The sequence below is a fragment of the Coenobita brevimanus genome, chromosome 5 (assembly GCF_032717465.1).
Source record: "Coenobita brevimanus isolate Jiangsu-jjx chromosome 5, ASM3271746v2, whole genome shotgun sequence".
Classification (NCBI taxonomy): domain Eukaryota; kingdom Metazoa; phylum Arthropoda; class Malacostraca; order Decapoda; family Coenobitidae; genus Coenobita; species Coenobita brevimanus.
Genome location: NC_136958.1, coordinates 5,065,615 through 5,082,454, shown reverse-complemented (window position 1 = coordinate 5,082,454; position 16,840 = coordinate 5,065,615). Strand labels below are relative to the sequence as shown.

At 47.0% G+C, this 16,840-nt stretch overlaps 1 protein-coding gene across 1 annotated transcript in view; it reads left to right on the top strand.

Moving 5' to 3' along the window:
• The window catches only part of SerT (Serotonin transporter), a 48,524-nt gene that overhangs the window by 16,759 nt on the left and 14,925 nt on the right, over positions 1 to 16,840 (top strand). The window contains exons 5-8 of the mRNA XM_080270605.1: positions 11,066 to 11,282; positions 13,288 to 13,426; positions 14,825 to 14,959; positions 16,244 to 16,347. Of these exons, the coding sequence (XP_080126731.1) occupies positions 11,066 to 11,282; positions 13,288 to 13,426; positions 14,825 to 14,959; positions 16,244 to 16,347 (595 nt within the window). The remainder of the gene's footprint in view (positions 1 to 11,065; positions 11,283 to 13,287; positions 13,427 to 14,824; positions 14,960 to 16,243; positions 16,348 to 16,840) is intronic.

Genomic DNA, 16,840 nt, shown 5'->3' with positions numbered 1-16,840 from the left:
GGGAGGGGGGAGAGAGAGAGAGAGAGAGAGAGAGAGGCGAAGACGAAAGGTTAGATAATGAGACAGGGAGAGGAAATGAAAACAAATATAGTGAGAGACAGGGAAGAGTGTGTGTGTGTGTGTGTGTGTGTGTGTGTGTGTGTGTGTGTGTGTGTGTGTGTGTGTGTGTGTGTGTAAGGAAGAGAGGGAGAGATGTAGGGAGGCAAACTAGTGAAGGTAGAGAAGGTTGTGTCAGTCAGTCTTATGGCTTGAGATAGCGGGACGAGAGTCTAAGGGAAGAGAGAGAGAGAAAGAGAGAGAGAGAGACGAGGGGGGAGTGAGTGGAGGGGAGGAATAATAGGGAAGGACAAGACCCCATAGGGTCCATCATCTCCCTTTCTTCATTTTTTCGCTTTTTTTCTCGCTCGCAGTATATATATATCTATCTATCTATCTATCTATCTATCTATCTATATATATATATATATATATATATATATATATATATATATATATATATATATTGCATATCAATCATTTGTTGCTGATATTCTTATTGCATTGGTTGTTATATTTGTATTCCATCTCCCTCTCTCTCTCTCTCTCTCTCTCTCTCTCTCTCTCTCTTCGTCTTTTTACCTCCTTCATCCAAGGTACCTGGAGGTAATGTTTTTACTGTCTCGCTCTCTGTTTGTCTGTCTGTCTGTCTGCCCATCGTAATACAACACAACAAACGGGCTGATGAGGATGAGAATTTGTGGTAATTTCTTTTAGGTCTAAGGCAGCAGTGACCGGGAATTGGTGGAGGAAGTTCAAAGGACACAGATCCAGGAGTACCGGTACCCTTAATTAAATACCAACTTAGAAAGGCAAGGAGGAGGTATGCACTCTCTGAATACCCCAACAGATATCTTATGAATTCCCTCTGTTCATTTTATCATTTTCTTCTCTCACTAACTGCCTCCATCCTTCCTGACGTTCCTGCATCCTTCCCTACTTTCCTGCATCCTTCCCTACGTTCCTCCATCGATTCCTACGTTCCTCCATCCTTCCTTTCGTTCCTCCATCCTTCCCTACGTTCCTCCATCCTTCCTTTCGTTCCTCCACCCTTCCCTACCTTCCTATGTTCCTCCATCATTTATTCCAATCATCTAACTTCCTTCCATCCTACCCTCTCCCTTCGCCCTCGCTCCTTTCCATCCTTCCTCTACTTCCTTTTATCCTTCTTCCTTCCTCTTTCTCTCCCCCATTCCCTCCATCCTCTCCCTCTTTCTCTCCATCCTTCCTCCCTCTCCATCTCCCTGTTTGGCCACTTCCCACACTCTCTCCCTAAGCATTTATCCCTTCCATATATTTCGGTTCTGTCGATTGGTTGAGTACCCCCTGAGGCCCTCTTCACGTTTTCTGTCGCTCTCTATCCTCGCCTTGGAGTAACTTCGATATTTTATAGGGGAGACTGTAAGAAAACTTGGAGGTGTGGAAGGGACGAAAGATAGATAGACAGATAAATAGACAGATAGATACATAGATGGATAAATAGCTAGATAGATGGATAGACATTATACTGAACAGAACACATTATAAAAGTGATACAATATGAATAACTTAATATGTGGTTCAGTACACACACATACACACACACACACACACACACACACTCAATTCTCCAAGTTACCCCCGCCTCTATAGGGATTGAATAGGGAGGCAAAGGGAGCCAGTCTTGAAGTTAAGAGTGAAAGGGAGTGATGTGCCTCTCTCTCTCTCTCTCTCTCTCTCTCTCTCTCTCTCTCTCACTTTCTCACTCACTGTATCACTATGACTCCTTCTCTCACACCTGTTTACAATTTCTCATCTCTCTCTCTCTTTCTCTCTCTCTCTCTCTCAACCCCACGGTCCCCAGTCGCTTTCAATAACCTAACCTGTCTTCCCTTCTCTCCAACTTTTTTTACCTCCTCTCTCTCTCTCTCTCTCTCTCTCTCTCTCTCTCTCTCTCTCTCACACACACACACACACACACACACACAGTTCAGCTTCCTTCAAACTTAATATCTCTCACATGCCCTTTTGCTCTCTGTCTTTCTGCCCCCTCCCCCCCTCTCTCTCTAACACACACACACACACACACACACACACACACACACACACACACACACACACACACACACACACACACACACCACACACACACACACACACACACACACACACACTTCTATGCCTACAAGGGTTAACTGGCCTCACGTGACACAAAAATATCGCCTTCTCTGTAATGAGTTCTTTGTTTATTACCCACGAAAGGGAAAATAATTGCTATACTCCTTTCACCTTAACTTGGTCCAGATTTTCGTCCTTTTGCGGCTTATTTCACGTAGCTCAGTGGCAGAATGAGACGATACTGAGGCTCTACATCCTCTCCATGGCACTTCTTCGTGACTAGCATCGTATTCTAACTTTAATCTGTTGAAGTGTGCTAGTATTCGTGGAGAGATGGTAATTTTAGGCCAGGTTAGAGTGAACAGAGTGTAGGAACACGTACTTCAAAATCTCTCTCTCTCTCTCTCTCTCTCTCTCTCTCTCTCTCTCTCTCTCTCTCTCTCTCTCTCTCTCTCTCTCTCTCTCTCTTCAGGGGTTTGCGAGTTTGTTTTGTTGATATTTGTCTCCTGTTTATCTGTCTGTTTGTTTGTCTGTCTGTCTGTCTGTCTCTCTCTCTCTCTCTCTCTCTCTCTCTCTCTCTCTCAAGGTCACACTAGCCCGGCTCCAGTGGCTAATAACACCTTAATAGGCTTAAACAAAAGGCTATTTTTCCTTCTAGGCTGGAGGGAGAGGGAGAGAGAGAGAGAGAGAGAGAGAGAGAGAGAGAGAGGAAAAGAGGCAATAAACAGAGGTGGAAGACTAGAGAATGAGAGAGAGAGAGGAGATACTGTAAGAGGATAGAGAGAGAAGATAGAGAGGTAAAGAAAGAGGAGATAGATAGAGGTGGAAGAGAGCAGGGGAAGTGAGGAGTGAGAGAAGTGAAGATAGAGAGATGGATGAGAGGAGAGGAAGAGTGATAGAAGAGGAGACAGACAGAGGTGGAAAAGAGTAGAGGAAGAGGAGAGAGGAGTGAGAGAAGAGGGAGAAAATGGAAGAGGAAGAGGAAGAGAGGAGAGAGAGGGGAAGAGAAAGAGAGAAGAGGAGGAGGAGGGGGAAGAAGAGCAAGAGGAGTCACCAGGAAATAAAGATGGGAGGAGATGATGGAGGGAAAAATGGAGAAGCAAATTAGGAGGAGGAGAGCGGGAGGAAAGTAGAGGAAAAAAGGAGAAGCGAGAGAAGAGGAGGACGAAGGAGAGAAGAGGAAATAGAGAGGAGGAGGAGGAAGAGACAAGAAGGAGATAAAAGGAGACAGAGAGATGAAGAAGAGGAGAAGAGAAGAGAGAAAGAGATGGAGGAAAGAGAGAAGAAGAGAAGGAGGAAGAGAGTAGAGGAAGAGGGGAAAGCAGGGAGAAAAGAGAAGAAGATGAAGAGGAAAAGGAGAGAAATGGAGAGAGAGAGAGGAGGAGGAGGAGGAAGAGGGAAGGTGATGGAGAAAAGAGGAGGTAGAGAGAGAGGGAAGAGAAGGAAGGGAGATGAAGAGTATGAAAATTAAAGTAAAGGAGGAAAGGAAGGAGAGAGGAGGAGGAGGAGGAGGAAAGAGGGGGAGGAAAAAGAAAAGATAAGAGGGGAAGAGAGAAGGAAGGAAGGAAGAAGATCGTGAAGAAGATGAGGAAGAGGGAAGGAAGAAAGAGAGAGAGAAGAGAAATATAAAATGAAGAGTGGAGGAAGGGAAGAGAGGAAGAGGAGGAGGAGGAAATAGGAAGAAAAGGGAGAGTAAAGATGAAGTGGGGAAGAGACAATAAGAGATAGAGGTGAAGAGAAGAAGAAAGGAAGTACAGGGGAAGAGAAGAAGAGGGGAGATAGAGGGGAAGAGAAGAGGAGAGGAGATAGAAGGGAAGAGAAGAGGAGAGGAGATAGAGAGGAAGAGAAGAAGAGGGGAGATGGAGGGGAAGAGAAGAAGAGAGGAGATAGAGGGGAAGAGAAGAAGAGAGGAGATAGAGGGGAAGAGAAGAAGAGAGGAGATAGAGGGGAAGAGAAGAAGAGAGGAGATAGAGGGGAAGAGAAGAAGAGAGGAGATAGAGGGGAAGAGAAGAAGAGAGGAGATAGAGGGGAAGAGAAGAAGAGAGGAGATAGAGGGGAAGAGAAGAGGAAAGATAGAGGGGAAGAGAAGAAGAGAGAAGATAGAGGAGAAAAGAAGAAGAGAGGAAGTAGAGGGGAAGAGAAGAGGAGACGAGATAGAGGGGAAGGGAAGAAGAGAGGAGATAGAGGGGAATAGAAGAGATGAGATAGAGGGAAAGAGAAGAAGAAGAAGAGAGAGGAGAAAGGGGAACAGAAGAGGAGATGATATAGAGGGGAAGAGAAGAAGAAGAAGACGAAGAAGAAGAAGAAGAGAGGGGAGACAGGGGAAGAGAAGAGGAGATGATATAGAGGGGAAGAGAAGAAGAATAAGAAGAAGAAGAGGAGAGGGGAGAGAGGGGAACAGAAGAGATGATATAGAGGGGAAGAGAAGAAGAAGAAGAGGAGGAGGACAGGGGAGAGAGGGGAATAGAAGAGAAGAGGAGATAGACGGGAAGAGAAGAGGAGAAGAGACAGAGGGGAAGAGTGGAGAGAGAGCTTAAACAAAAGATTTTAAAAGACTATATTTTCCCTTCTAGCACTGGGCAGTTTTGTTACAGGGAGTGAGGGGAGGAGGGAAGAAGAAGAGGAAGAGGAAGAAGAAGAGAGGAGAGGAAGAAGACAGGAGAGGGGAGGAAGAAGAGACAAGGGGAGATGAGGAAGAGAGGAGAGGAGAGGAAGAAGAGAAGAGGAGAGGAGAGGAGAGAAAGAAGAGAGGAGAGGAGAGAAAGAAGAGAGGAGAGGAGAGGAAGAAGAGAGGAGAGGAAGAAGAGGCACGGGGAAAGGAGGAAGAGAGGAGAGGAAGAAAAGAGGAGAGAAAGGAGACGAAGAAGGGGAGAAGAGAATAAGAAGAAATATTAAGGACTAAGGAAGGGTATGGGAGGAGAGGTAGAGGTAGAGGGAGAGGAAGAGGAAGAAGAAGAGAGGAGAGGAGAGGAAGAAGAGAAAGATGAGAGGATAGACGAGGGAGAGGAGAAGAGAACAGGAGGAAATATTAATAAGCAGGAAAGGTAGGGGAGGAGAGGGAAAGGAGGAAGAGGAGGAAGAAGGAGAGGAGAAAATGAGGTAAAGGAGAAGCTAGAAGGAACAGAAGAAGAGGAGGAGGAAGGAGAGGAGAAGAGGAGGAAAAAAGATGATGAAGTGAAAGGAAGAGGAGTGACCTGTTCCTTTCACACCCTGTCTCACCTCTCCACACCTTGCCCACCCCACTCCCTCCCTATCCACCCCTCTCTGTGCCTTTCCTGTTTCCATGACCACCGATAACTAACTAACTCAAATAACTAACTAATCTAATAAGCTAATCTAACCTCCAGCCTCTCTCAGCTCACCTCCCTACCCCATCTTACCTTCATCTTGAGCTTCCTTACCCAACCCTTTACCCATTCTTAGCTCCTATCCCTCCTTCCCCATTCCTCTCTCCCCCCACTCCTCCCCTACTCACCCCTTACTCTTACCAACCTTTCCCTTTCCCCCTTCCTTATTTTCTTACCCATTTCCCTAAGCTTCTTCCTACCTGCTCCTTATCCTCCTTCATCTTGCCTACCATCTCTCTCTCTCCTTCTCCCCTTTCTGTCTCTCGAACCTCTTCTTCAAACTGACACTTTTTTCTGCTATTGGCACTCTCTTACTCTCCCTTCTTCCTCCCCACTCACTTTCTCCCCTCTTCTCCTCCCCTTCTCTATCCCCTCCCCTCATCCCCTCTCCTCCCTCTTCTCCTTTTCCCCTTCCTAACCTTACCTCTCCCCTTCTCTCACTTTTATTTCCCCTCCTCACCTCTATTCTTCGCTCTCCCCACCTCACCCCTCCCCTTTCCCTCTTTCCCCTCACTCCCTCATCTCTCTCCTTCCTGCCCCCTCTTTCCTCACCTCTCTCTTTCCACCCTCACCCCCTCATCTCTCTCCTTCCTCCCCCTTCTCCCCTCTTCTCCCCTCCCTCCCTTCCCCCTCCCCCCCCTTGTCTCTGGTGCCAACACGATGCAAACACACAAATCAAAGGGGTGGCACTGCTAGGCACTAATGGGGATCATAATGGGTGCATTGTGGCACCCCCCTCCATCCCCTCCACTCCTACACCCCCTCCACACCCCTCCACCCCCTCCACACCCCTCCACACCCCTCCACCCAGGATGCGCTAATGCTCACCTAGAACAGAAGGGGAGGGACGGGGAGAGGGGAGAGAAAAAAGGGGAGAGTGGACTGGGGAGGGGAGAGGGGATAGCGGAGGGAGAGGGGGCCGAGAGGAGGAGGATGGGGGAGTGGAGTGAGCTGGTCAGGGGTGAGGGAGGGGAAGTGGGGATAGAGAAGGGAGGGGGGGACGGGGAAGGGAGATTTGGGACAGGAGGAGGGGGAGAGGGGAGGGGTCTGGGGAAGACAGTAGGAGGAGAAGGTACAGGAAGAGGTGAGGGGTAGAAAAGGGGGGAGGGAGGGTGGGGGACGGGGGGAGAAGGAGAGTGGACGGGGGAGTAGGCGGTCGAGGGGAGAGGGGACAGAAGGGGAGGGGGTGGGGGGAAGCAGTAGGGTGGGGCTAGTCGGGGGAGGTAAACTCTCTAAATCAAGGTAAGGACTGAATCGCAAGTTAGCAAATCTTATGTACTACGTTCACCTCCCCGCCTCTCCCTAACACCTTCTCCTAAGCGATTTATTTTGCTTATTACACCTTACTTTCCTGTGTTACAAAAATCCTTCCAATATCGTCATACTCTGCATAAATAACGTACCGTACTAAAGGATATTAACCAGCCATATCCATAAATAAACAGCTAAGGAAAAGGTGTTAAGTAAGCATCCTAACATCTCTCTCTCTCTCTCTCTCTCTCTCTCTCTCTCTCATTATCGTACTATGAATATTTAATCTAGTTTTCTGTTCCCCTTCCTCTTTTCCCCCTCCTCTTTCTCCCACTCCTCTCTCGTTTCTCCTTCTCCCCCTTTCCCCCCCCCACGTCTTTCCTCCCCACCCCCTTCCTCCTCCTCCCTTTCCTTTTCTCCCTCCTCACACCTCTCCCTCTCTTCCTTACATCCCCCTACCCATCCAAACACCCCCTCCCTTTTCCCTCCCTTTTTTCTACATTACTCCCCCCCTCCCTCTCTCCTTCTTCCCCTCCCCATATCCACTCCTCTGCTCCCCTCCTTCACTCCTTCTCCTCTCTGCTTTCTCTCCACTCACCCTCATTCCACGCCCCCTTCCTACAACCCCTCTTTCCCTTCTCTTCTCTCCCTCTCACCATCTCTATTCTCCCTTCCTCCTGCCCTCCCTTCTCTCTCTTTCTTCCCCTTCTCTCTTCTACCTCTCCCTTCCCCTTTCCTACTCTCTTTTTCTCTTCCCCTTTCCTTCTCTCTTCTCTGCTCTCTCTCTCTCTCTCTCTCTCTCTCTCTCTCTCTCTCTCTCTCTCTCTCTCTCTCTCTCTCTCTCTCTTCTCTTCTCTTTCCCTTCCTCCCTTATCAGCTCACTTCTGTCTTCTCCCCTCTCCTTCTTCTCTTCTCCCCCTCCCCTCTCTCTCTCTCTCTTTTCTTCTCCTTCTCCCCTTACCTGCTCTCCTCTCTTTTCTTCTCCTCTCTTTTCTCACTCCCCCTCCCCCCTTCTGCCTCCTCTTAAATCATCAAAATTAGAGAGAGTTTCCAAGGCAGTGATAGGTCTCTCTCTCTCTCTCTCTCTCTCTCTGGTTCCTTCTTCCTTGCACAAAAAAGTAAAAAATAAAGTGAATATGAGGTCACGTAAGCTGAAAAAAAAAAATCTCATAAAATGGATATCACAGTCATAGTTTCCTCTTATGATAAATTGCACTAAGAGGACTAATAGGTCTCTCCCTCCTCTCTCTCTCTCTCTCTCTCTCTCTCTCTCTCTCTCTACTTTTCTTTCCCTCCTCCTTAATCTCTCCTCACTCCTTCACTCATCCTCTTCCTTCTTTCACCTCCCTCCCTCTCCCTCTTTCCTCCCTTTTCCTCCTCCTTCTTTCCTTCCTCTTCCTTCTCTCTCTCTCCTCCTCCTCCCTCCCCTCTTCCTCGTCCCATCCTCCCATCTCCCTCTTTCTCATCCTATTTCTTCCCTTCTCTCTTTTTCCCTCCCTCTTCCTCCTCCTTATTCTTCCCTCTTCCTTCCCCTCTTCTTCCCTTCTTCCTTCCCTCCTCCTCACCGTCTTCCTCCCCTCTTCCTCCCCTTCTCTCTCCCCTAATGACGTTCTATTTATTGCTCTTTATTCCATCATTATCTCTCTCTCTCTCTCTCTCTCTCTCTCTCTCTCTCTCTCTCTCTCTCTCTCTCTCATCGTCATCATCATCATCATTCAACAGTCCCTCAGCCTTTCTCTCTTCCTTCCTTCCCTCCTTCCTTCCTTCCTTCTTCTTCTTCCCCTCCTCCTCCTCCTCCTCCTCCTCCTCCTCCTCTTAACTTTCACCTGTATCCTTATTTGGTCTGTTTACTCCACCTTTCTCTTTCCCCTTCCTCTTCCTCTTCTCTTCCCTTTCCTCTTCACTTCCCCTTCCTCCTTCTTCCTTCCCTCTCTTTCCCTCCTCCCTCTCCCTCCCCTCTCTACCTCTTCTTCTCCTCTTCCTCCTCTCTCCTCCTCTTCCTTCCCTCTCCTCTCTCTTCCTCTCCCCTCCCCTCTCCCCCCTCCCTCTCTTCCTCTTCCTCTTCTCCCCTCTCCTCTCTCTTCCTCTCCCCCCTCCCTCTCTTCCTCTTCCTCTTCTCCCCTCTCCTCTCTCTTCCTTTTCCTATCCTCTTCTCTTCCTTCTTTCTCGTCTTCCTCCCCCTCCTTTCCCTCTCCTCTCCCCTCCTCCTCCTTCCCCCTCCTCCCTCCTCCCCCACTTCCATCCACCCCCTTCTTCTCGTTATCTCAAATCTTCCTTCTCCCTTCCACCCTCTTCCTGTGTCTCTCTCTCCCAGTCCATCTATTTGTTTATCTATCTATCTATATCTATCAATGTATCTATCTATCTATCTACCTATTAGACAATCTTTCTCTACATCCAGAGTAATTTCAATCTATCATTTCATCCAATTATTGTTTTTACTGTATTCTTTCTCTCTCTCTCTCTCTCTCTCTCTCTCTCTCTCTCTCTCTCTCTGCTTCCCACCCTCCTCTCTCCCCCTCAACCTTTTACTAATGAGGACCGCTTTGCCTCCCCCCACTCCAATCCCCTCTCTCCTCCCCTCCCCCTCCCCCACTTCCCTCTCCACCCCCACCTCTCTCCCTCAACCCCTCCTCTACCTCTCCCCACCTCTTCCTCGATTCCTCTCCCCTCCCCCACACACTCTCCCTCCGTCCTTTCCCTTCTTCTCCCCTTTCCCTCTCCCCTTACCTAATCCTTCCATTTCTCCCCTCTTTTCCTCCTCTCTCCCCTTCTTTCTCTGCCAACCTACTACTTCCCCACCTTCTCCCAACCTTCCATATATCTCCCCATCCACTCCCTCCCCTCACTTTCCCCTCTCCCTCTCCTCCCCATCCCTAAACTCATCCTCTCCTCCCCTCCCTACACCTTCTCCCCCATCCCACCCCCACCATCACTCCCTCTCTCCCCCACCTACCATCTTCTCCCTCTCCTCCTCACTCTTCCCCTTCACCCCTCCATCTCCTCCTCCCATCATTTTTTCCCCTCCTCCCTTCTCTCATTCACCCCTCCCTCCCCCTCCCCTTCCTCCTCCTCTTCTCCCCCCTTCCATCGCTCTCCCGCACCCTACTTAGACCTTCTCCCTCCATCCCTCCCGCTCGACCCTCCCCTTTCCCCCTTCCATCGCTCTCCCTCATCCACCGTCCTCTCCCCCTCCCCCCTCCCCCTTCTCTCTCCATCCCCACTCCCTCCCCCTCCCTTCCCCCTCTCCCTTCTCTCTCCATCACTACTCCCTCCCCTTCAATTCTCCCCCCTTTCCCTCTCCCCTCCCCTCCCCCTCCCCCCGCTTCATTATGCCTTCACTAATTAGCAAAAGATATCGTTCAGAACCTTAAAGTTTTATATTTGGGAGACTCTTCAGTTTTACGATACAAATTGAAGCGGGGGGAGAGTCACGTAGGGTCTCTCTCTCTCTCTCTCTCTCTCTCTCTCTAGCTTTCTTTCTCCTTCCTCTGTCTCTGTCTCTGTCTGTCTATCTCTCTCGTTTGAAAATATACACCACAGGGAGACTATTTTCTTTATTCAATTATTCATTCATTTATTAACTTATCAATTCACGTATTTATCTTATTCACTTTACTTTTCATTTTTTATTTTTTTATGGATTTCGTCTCTTTACTTCTCCCTATTTTTTGCCGCAATAAAATCACCCCTCGTTATTACCCAATCACCCTCATTAACGTCCAATAAAGCAATACCTAAATCACATCGACCCTGGTTATTTATTGCTGTTATTTATTGCTGTCCTTCAGGCGTTATTAATTGAGTTATTTTTATTCATAGATTTTGCTCTCTCTTGTGACGTGCTTTTTCTTAATTCATAGGGTCCTTAGGCTATATGCGAGGTATCTATCTATCTATCTATCTGTCTACCTATTTATCTATCTGCCTCTGTCTATCTATCATCTTTTTATCTATCTTCATATCATCATGTATCTGTTTCCGTCATTTTATCAAATTTTTCTGCCTATTTATCCATCCCCTTATCTATATTTTCTAGGTATCAATCTATCTGTCTATCTATCCATCATCTTTTATCTATTTGCTATCTATCTACCTATCATCTTTTTATTTACTCATTTCTATCTATTTATCTATCCCTTCCATAACTCTCACTCCACCTCCTCAAGCCCCCTCACTCAAAATTTTTCTCCTTTTACAGGTATAGGTTTCGCCATCTGCATCATCAACCTCTGTAAGGCCAATTTTTTTATCCATCTATCCATCCATCTATCTATCTATCTATCTATCTACTTCAAGCCCTCTCACTCAAAATTTTCTTCCTCCTCCCACAGGTATAGGTTACGCCATCTGCATCATTGACCTCTATATGGCCATGTACTATAACACTATCTTGGCCTGGAGCGTCTATTACCTCGTCGCCTCCTTCAGTAGCGAGCTGCCCTGGACTTCGTGTGACAACCCCTGGAACACCGCTAACTGCACCCTCACCGCGGACGTCAGGAACGCCACTTCTAACCTCACCGTCTCCCCCGCAAAGGAGTTCTTCAGGTGAGGGGGATGGGGAGGGTAGTGAATGGATGGGTGAATGGCTGGATGGAGGGGAAATAGGTGGATGGATGATGGAAGGGAGTGAGAGCGTGGGTGGGTGGATGGATGGAAGGGAAGTGAGAAGGTGGGTGGATGGATGGATGTATTGATGGATGGATAAAAGGGAAGTAGAGAGATGGATGGATGGATGGATGGATGGATGGATGGTTGGAAGGGAAGCAGCTAAGGAGTTCTTCAGGAGTGGGGATGGGTAGGGGAGCTAAGGGATCGATGGGTGGATGGATATATTGATAGGAAAGGAAAAACACGTATATAAATATCTCAACAAAGTGATTTTCCTGTAACCATCCACATTCGCCCTGAAAGACACACGCATACGAAAACATCACACATCAACACACGCAACCAAACATATCAACAAAGCATTTTCCCTCCAAAATTCGTGATATCGTCGTCTATGTCAAAATTCTCGAGCCTTTTCCCCTGCCACCCAATACCAGGCGTATCGTATTTACCAACAAACTCAAGCACCTTCAACTTTGACCACTAACAACCCACAATTACGCTTGCTTTTTTCACTCTCTCTAATTCCTCTCGAAGCAGATTAAAGTATCGCTGGTGATCAGGAAAAAAAAAGGGTGAAAAAAAAAAAAAAGGTATAATGCCTTTGCGCTGCGTCCCATCAGAGTTAATTAGACATAATCCCCCCTCCCGATAAGTGAAAAACGAAAACTGTAGGTATTACGTGGCAACTCGAACAGCTGATCGCCCTGTGTTGACGTAATGGCGGAACGTAAACAAAGGAGAATCGGAATGCGTGCGTGAGAGGGGACGTTGTGTCATGGATAATTAATTTTCTTTTCCATTTTCTTGACAAGCTTGATATCCTGGCTACTATCTCTCAAATTCACACGCTTTTTATCATTATTAAATTGTTATAGGGATTTATTTACCTAGCTAGCTATCTGTGTTTATCTGCATCTATTTTGTCCACCTGTTAATGTCATGTCTTTTTCACGTATGGTAGACACGTGCATTCTCCCTCCCTCCCTCTCTCTCTCTCTCTCTCTCTCTCTCTCTCTCTCTCTCTCTCTCCAAGCCTAAATAATGCCTCTCCCCATTCCTTCCTCCACGAAAGAAGAGGGAGAGAGATTCCACCCTTTCCAAATACCCATATACACAAAAACCACCCAAAATCCACTACCCCAGACCTCCATATTACCATTATGGCCAAAATCCAGCCAGATAAAAGGCAAAAGGAAGCTTAAAGGCGCGTTATCGAAAAGAAAAATATCAAAACATCTTCCTTATCAGTCTTCGTTATCGCGCGGAAGTCCTGTTATCGCGGGCGCCGAAACTAAGAAGGAATTCAAATGGTGTTCAAGATTAGTCAAGGTTTCTCACAAGGAACAAAGGCCAATATGGAGTGGTCTTGCCTTTATGCTGGAAAAGATATTATTGTAGTTTTGGGGTTAAGTGGTTCAGTGTGTGTGTGTGTGTGTGTGTGTGTGTGTGTGTGTGTGTGTGTGTGTGTGTGTGTGTGTGTGTGTGTGTGCTATCTCTAGACCCTATTCTTAACTACCGGTATATAAAAAGCTCAACTAACTCAAAAGGGCAGGGTAAACACTTCATTAACCTTTATACCATTAAGGTTTTCCTAAATGAATAAATAAATAAATAAAATGAAATATGTATTGAAGGCAGCAAGATAAAAAAAATAATAAAGGAGATTAATTATGTAATATGATCTTTGTATGTTTTTTTTTTTTCATGTAATTTTTTGCTGTTTGGTTTAGTGTGTAAATATGAGGAATGTTATTTTTCTCACATATTTCCTCTCTCTCTCTCTCTCTCTCTCTCTCTCTCTCTCTCTCTCTCTCTCTCTCTCCATATTTACTTCCCTCTTCCCCCCTTCCACTACACTCTCATGCTCACACACTCACATTCATGCTCTCTCTCTCTCTCTCTCTCTCTCTCTCTCTCTCTCTCTCTCTCTCTCTCACAGGAACGAGGTGCTAGAGGTGGACAAGAGCGACGGAATAGGAGACATAGGCAGGGTGAAGGGCTCTCTCGCTCTCTGTCTCTTCTCCGTCTTCGTCCTCGTCTACTTCTCGCTCTGGAAAGGTGTTAAGTCGACGGGCAAGGTGAGAGATAGATAGATAGCTAGATAGATAGACAGACTGAAAGATAGACACAGATAGATGGAGACTGACTGATGAACTGAGTATGTGATATATAGCCTAGATAGATATATATTTACTGATGAACTGACAGCTAGAGAGAGAGAGAGAGAGAGTGGAGGATGCCTGGGTCGGGTCACAACAATACTGCCACTTGTCCCCACACAATTGAAAAAACTTGTTCAGAACGCGTGTACACTCTGCATTGTTGACCCTGTTGATGCCACCCTCACCCCCTCCCCACCTACACCCACTCCCCCACCAACTTACACCCTCACCCCACCCACCTATACCCGCCTCCTGACACACCTACACCCATTCCCTCCCCCAACTACACCTACTACCTCACCCACCTACACACACTCCCCACCCACTGTCCCATCCACCTCCACCCACGCCCCACCCACTCCCTCCCTCACCTACACCCACTCCCTCACCCAACTTCTACCCTACCCCATTTCATACGCTACCCCCACCTAACCCCACTACCACTCCACCCACCTACACCCACACCCCCAACCACCTACACCCACTACCTGGCGACCTACATGATTAACAGGTGAGAAAAATGAGACCTGTTCAAACACTTTATGTAATTAGATCCCTGCTACGAGAGAGAGAGAGAGAGAGAGAGAGAGAGAGAGAGAGAGAGAGAGAGAGACAGACAGACAGACAGACAGACAGGCAGACAGACAGAGAATGCGTTTTACCATCCCAACTAAAATTAACTTATTCCCCCCTCCCATCTTTCTCCATTAAACCGTACGGATGGAAGACCTAAAAATAAATAAATAAATAAATAAAAGAAGAGAAAAACGAAAACTGTAAAAAAAAAAAAAATGAAGACGAGTGAATTAAGTTCAGTCAACCAAAAAAAATAATAATAATCAAGACTTCAATTGTCCTTTAAATTTTGAAACAGAGAACGAGTCTCTGAAAAACAAGATTACCGTAGTTACTCATTTTCTGTAACTATAGATTCTTTTTTCTATTCTATGACTAAAACAAAATATGTAGTTAGGCCCCAACCTGAAATTTCATATATCAGAAATGCCACATATATCTAAACTATGGAATACCGTTTATAAATATTGCTTTTTAATATCACAAAACGCAGAAATCTAAATAGTTCTTTTGTTTAAGGTATTATTTGAACATTAACCCTATAAACAGTTTCCCATTTTCTTCCCTTCTACGCCATATGGGTGACTGCACTAAAGCCTACGTGGTGAACAGACTAATGTGTTTGAGTGAAAGATAGAGATAGAAATGGGTGAAGTTAGGCAGAAAAATAAACCCATTATTCCTATTCTCGAACTCATCAACTCCCCATTTTCTATCCCCATTTTCTCTCTTCGCCAGGCCGTGTGGGTGACTGCTCTAATGCCGTACGTGGTGCTTATAATCCTGCTGGTGAGAGGGGTGACTCTGCCAGGCGCCACGGATGGAATACTCTACTACCTCACTCCCCGGTTCCAGATGCTACACAAGCCCAAGGTGTGTGTGTGTGTGTGTGTGTGTGTGTGTGTGTGTGTGTGTGTCAGGAATGGTAAGACAGATAGGCACAAAAATATGAGAACTGCTATTACAGTGTACAACAAAATGAATCACACATCTCACTCATCACTTGTCTTCCAAATTCTCGTCTCTGTTTCTATGCCCTGACAATCTATATAATAAATAAATAAAGGAGAAGACAAAGAGAGGGTGATAAGTAGATAGGGAGAGAGAGGGAAGGAAACGAAGGGATGGGTAAGGAGGTAGAGACAGAATCGGAGAGATAGAAGGGAAGTTGAGTGAAGGAAGATGGAGATATGGAGATAGTAGATAAGAGAGAGAGAGAGAGAGAGAGAGAGAGAGAGAGAGAGTGAGAGAGAGAGACAGACAGACAGACAGACAGACAGACAGACAGACAGACAGACAGACAGACAGAGAGAAGGGGGGGAACGAGAAATAAATGTGGAGAATGAGAAACAGAAGACAGAGTAAGCAAGAGGAACAGTACAAAGAGAAAAACGAGATAGACAGATAGAGAGAGAGAGAGAGAGAGAGAGAGAGAGTACGGAAACAGACGGGCAAGGGAGACAGACACTGACAGACAGCCAAGGAGGAAAGTTGCAATCACACTTCTCAGCACATCATAATTCTCTCTCTCTCTCTCTCTCTCTCTCTCTCTCTCTCTCTCTCTCTCTTTTACACGTTTCCTGCATCTCACTCACTGGCTCCTCTTCTGCCTCACACTCTCTCACAGTACACTCACACCGTCTCATTTCATTGTCACCCCACTCATCTCACCCTCTCACCCTCCCCTCCCACTTATCTCTCACCCCCTAGTCACTCAGTCTCACCCCACTCACCCCCTCTCATTCTCACTCACCCCTCTCATCTTCGTTCTCATTTCAGACATCCCTCTCACCCTATTCACATGACAGCCCACTCACCCTCACTTACCCCTCTCTCTCAACTCCCCTGTCACCCTTCCTCTCATCCACCCACTCCAACTGATCCCTCTCACCCCTCGCATTCCCCCGTCACCCCGTTCACCCCTCTCATTCCCCTGACACCCCACTCACCACCCTGTCACCCCATTCGTCCCTATCACCCCAATCATCCCTCTCATCCCTCTCACCCCACTCATCCCCTCTGAAACCCCACTCACCACCCTATCACCCCACCCACTCTAACTGATCCCTCTCACCCCTCTCTCATTCTTCTCCCTCAGGTGTGGGTGTAACTGATCCCTCTCACCCCCCACTCACCCCTCTCACCCCTCTCCCTCAGGTGTGGGTGGACGCGGCTACCCAGATATTCTTCAGTCTTGGGCCGGGCTTCGGAACCCTTCTGGCTCTCTCCTCCTACAACAAATTTAGTAACAACTGCTACAGGTCAGTGATGGTAGTTGTGGTAGTTGTGGTAGGTCAGGTGAGAGTGGTGTTTGAGGTGAGTGGTAGGTATGGTAGGTCAGGTGAGAGTGGTGGTTGAGGTAAGAGCTGTAGTTTTGGTTGAGATGAGTGTGGTGGATGTGGTGGTGGGTGTGATGTATGGTGGTGGTTGTGGTGGTGGATGGTGGTAGTTGTGGTGGTTGTGGTAGATGGTGGTAGGGGAGAGGCGATGGTGGTAATTGCCAGGTAAATTGTGGTACTTGTATTATAGATAGTGGTAGGAGGGCGACCGATGGTGGTAGTTGTGAAATGAATGTTGGTAGTTGTGTTGTAGAAAGAAAGACGATGGTGGTAGCTGTTATGAATGGTGGTAGGAGAAGGGCGATGGTGGTAGTTGTGAAATAGTTGTATCTGTATTGTGGATGGTGGTAGGAGAATGGTGGTGGTGGTGGTGGTGGTAGTTGGAATGAATGTTGGTAGTTCTCATGTGGATGGT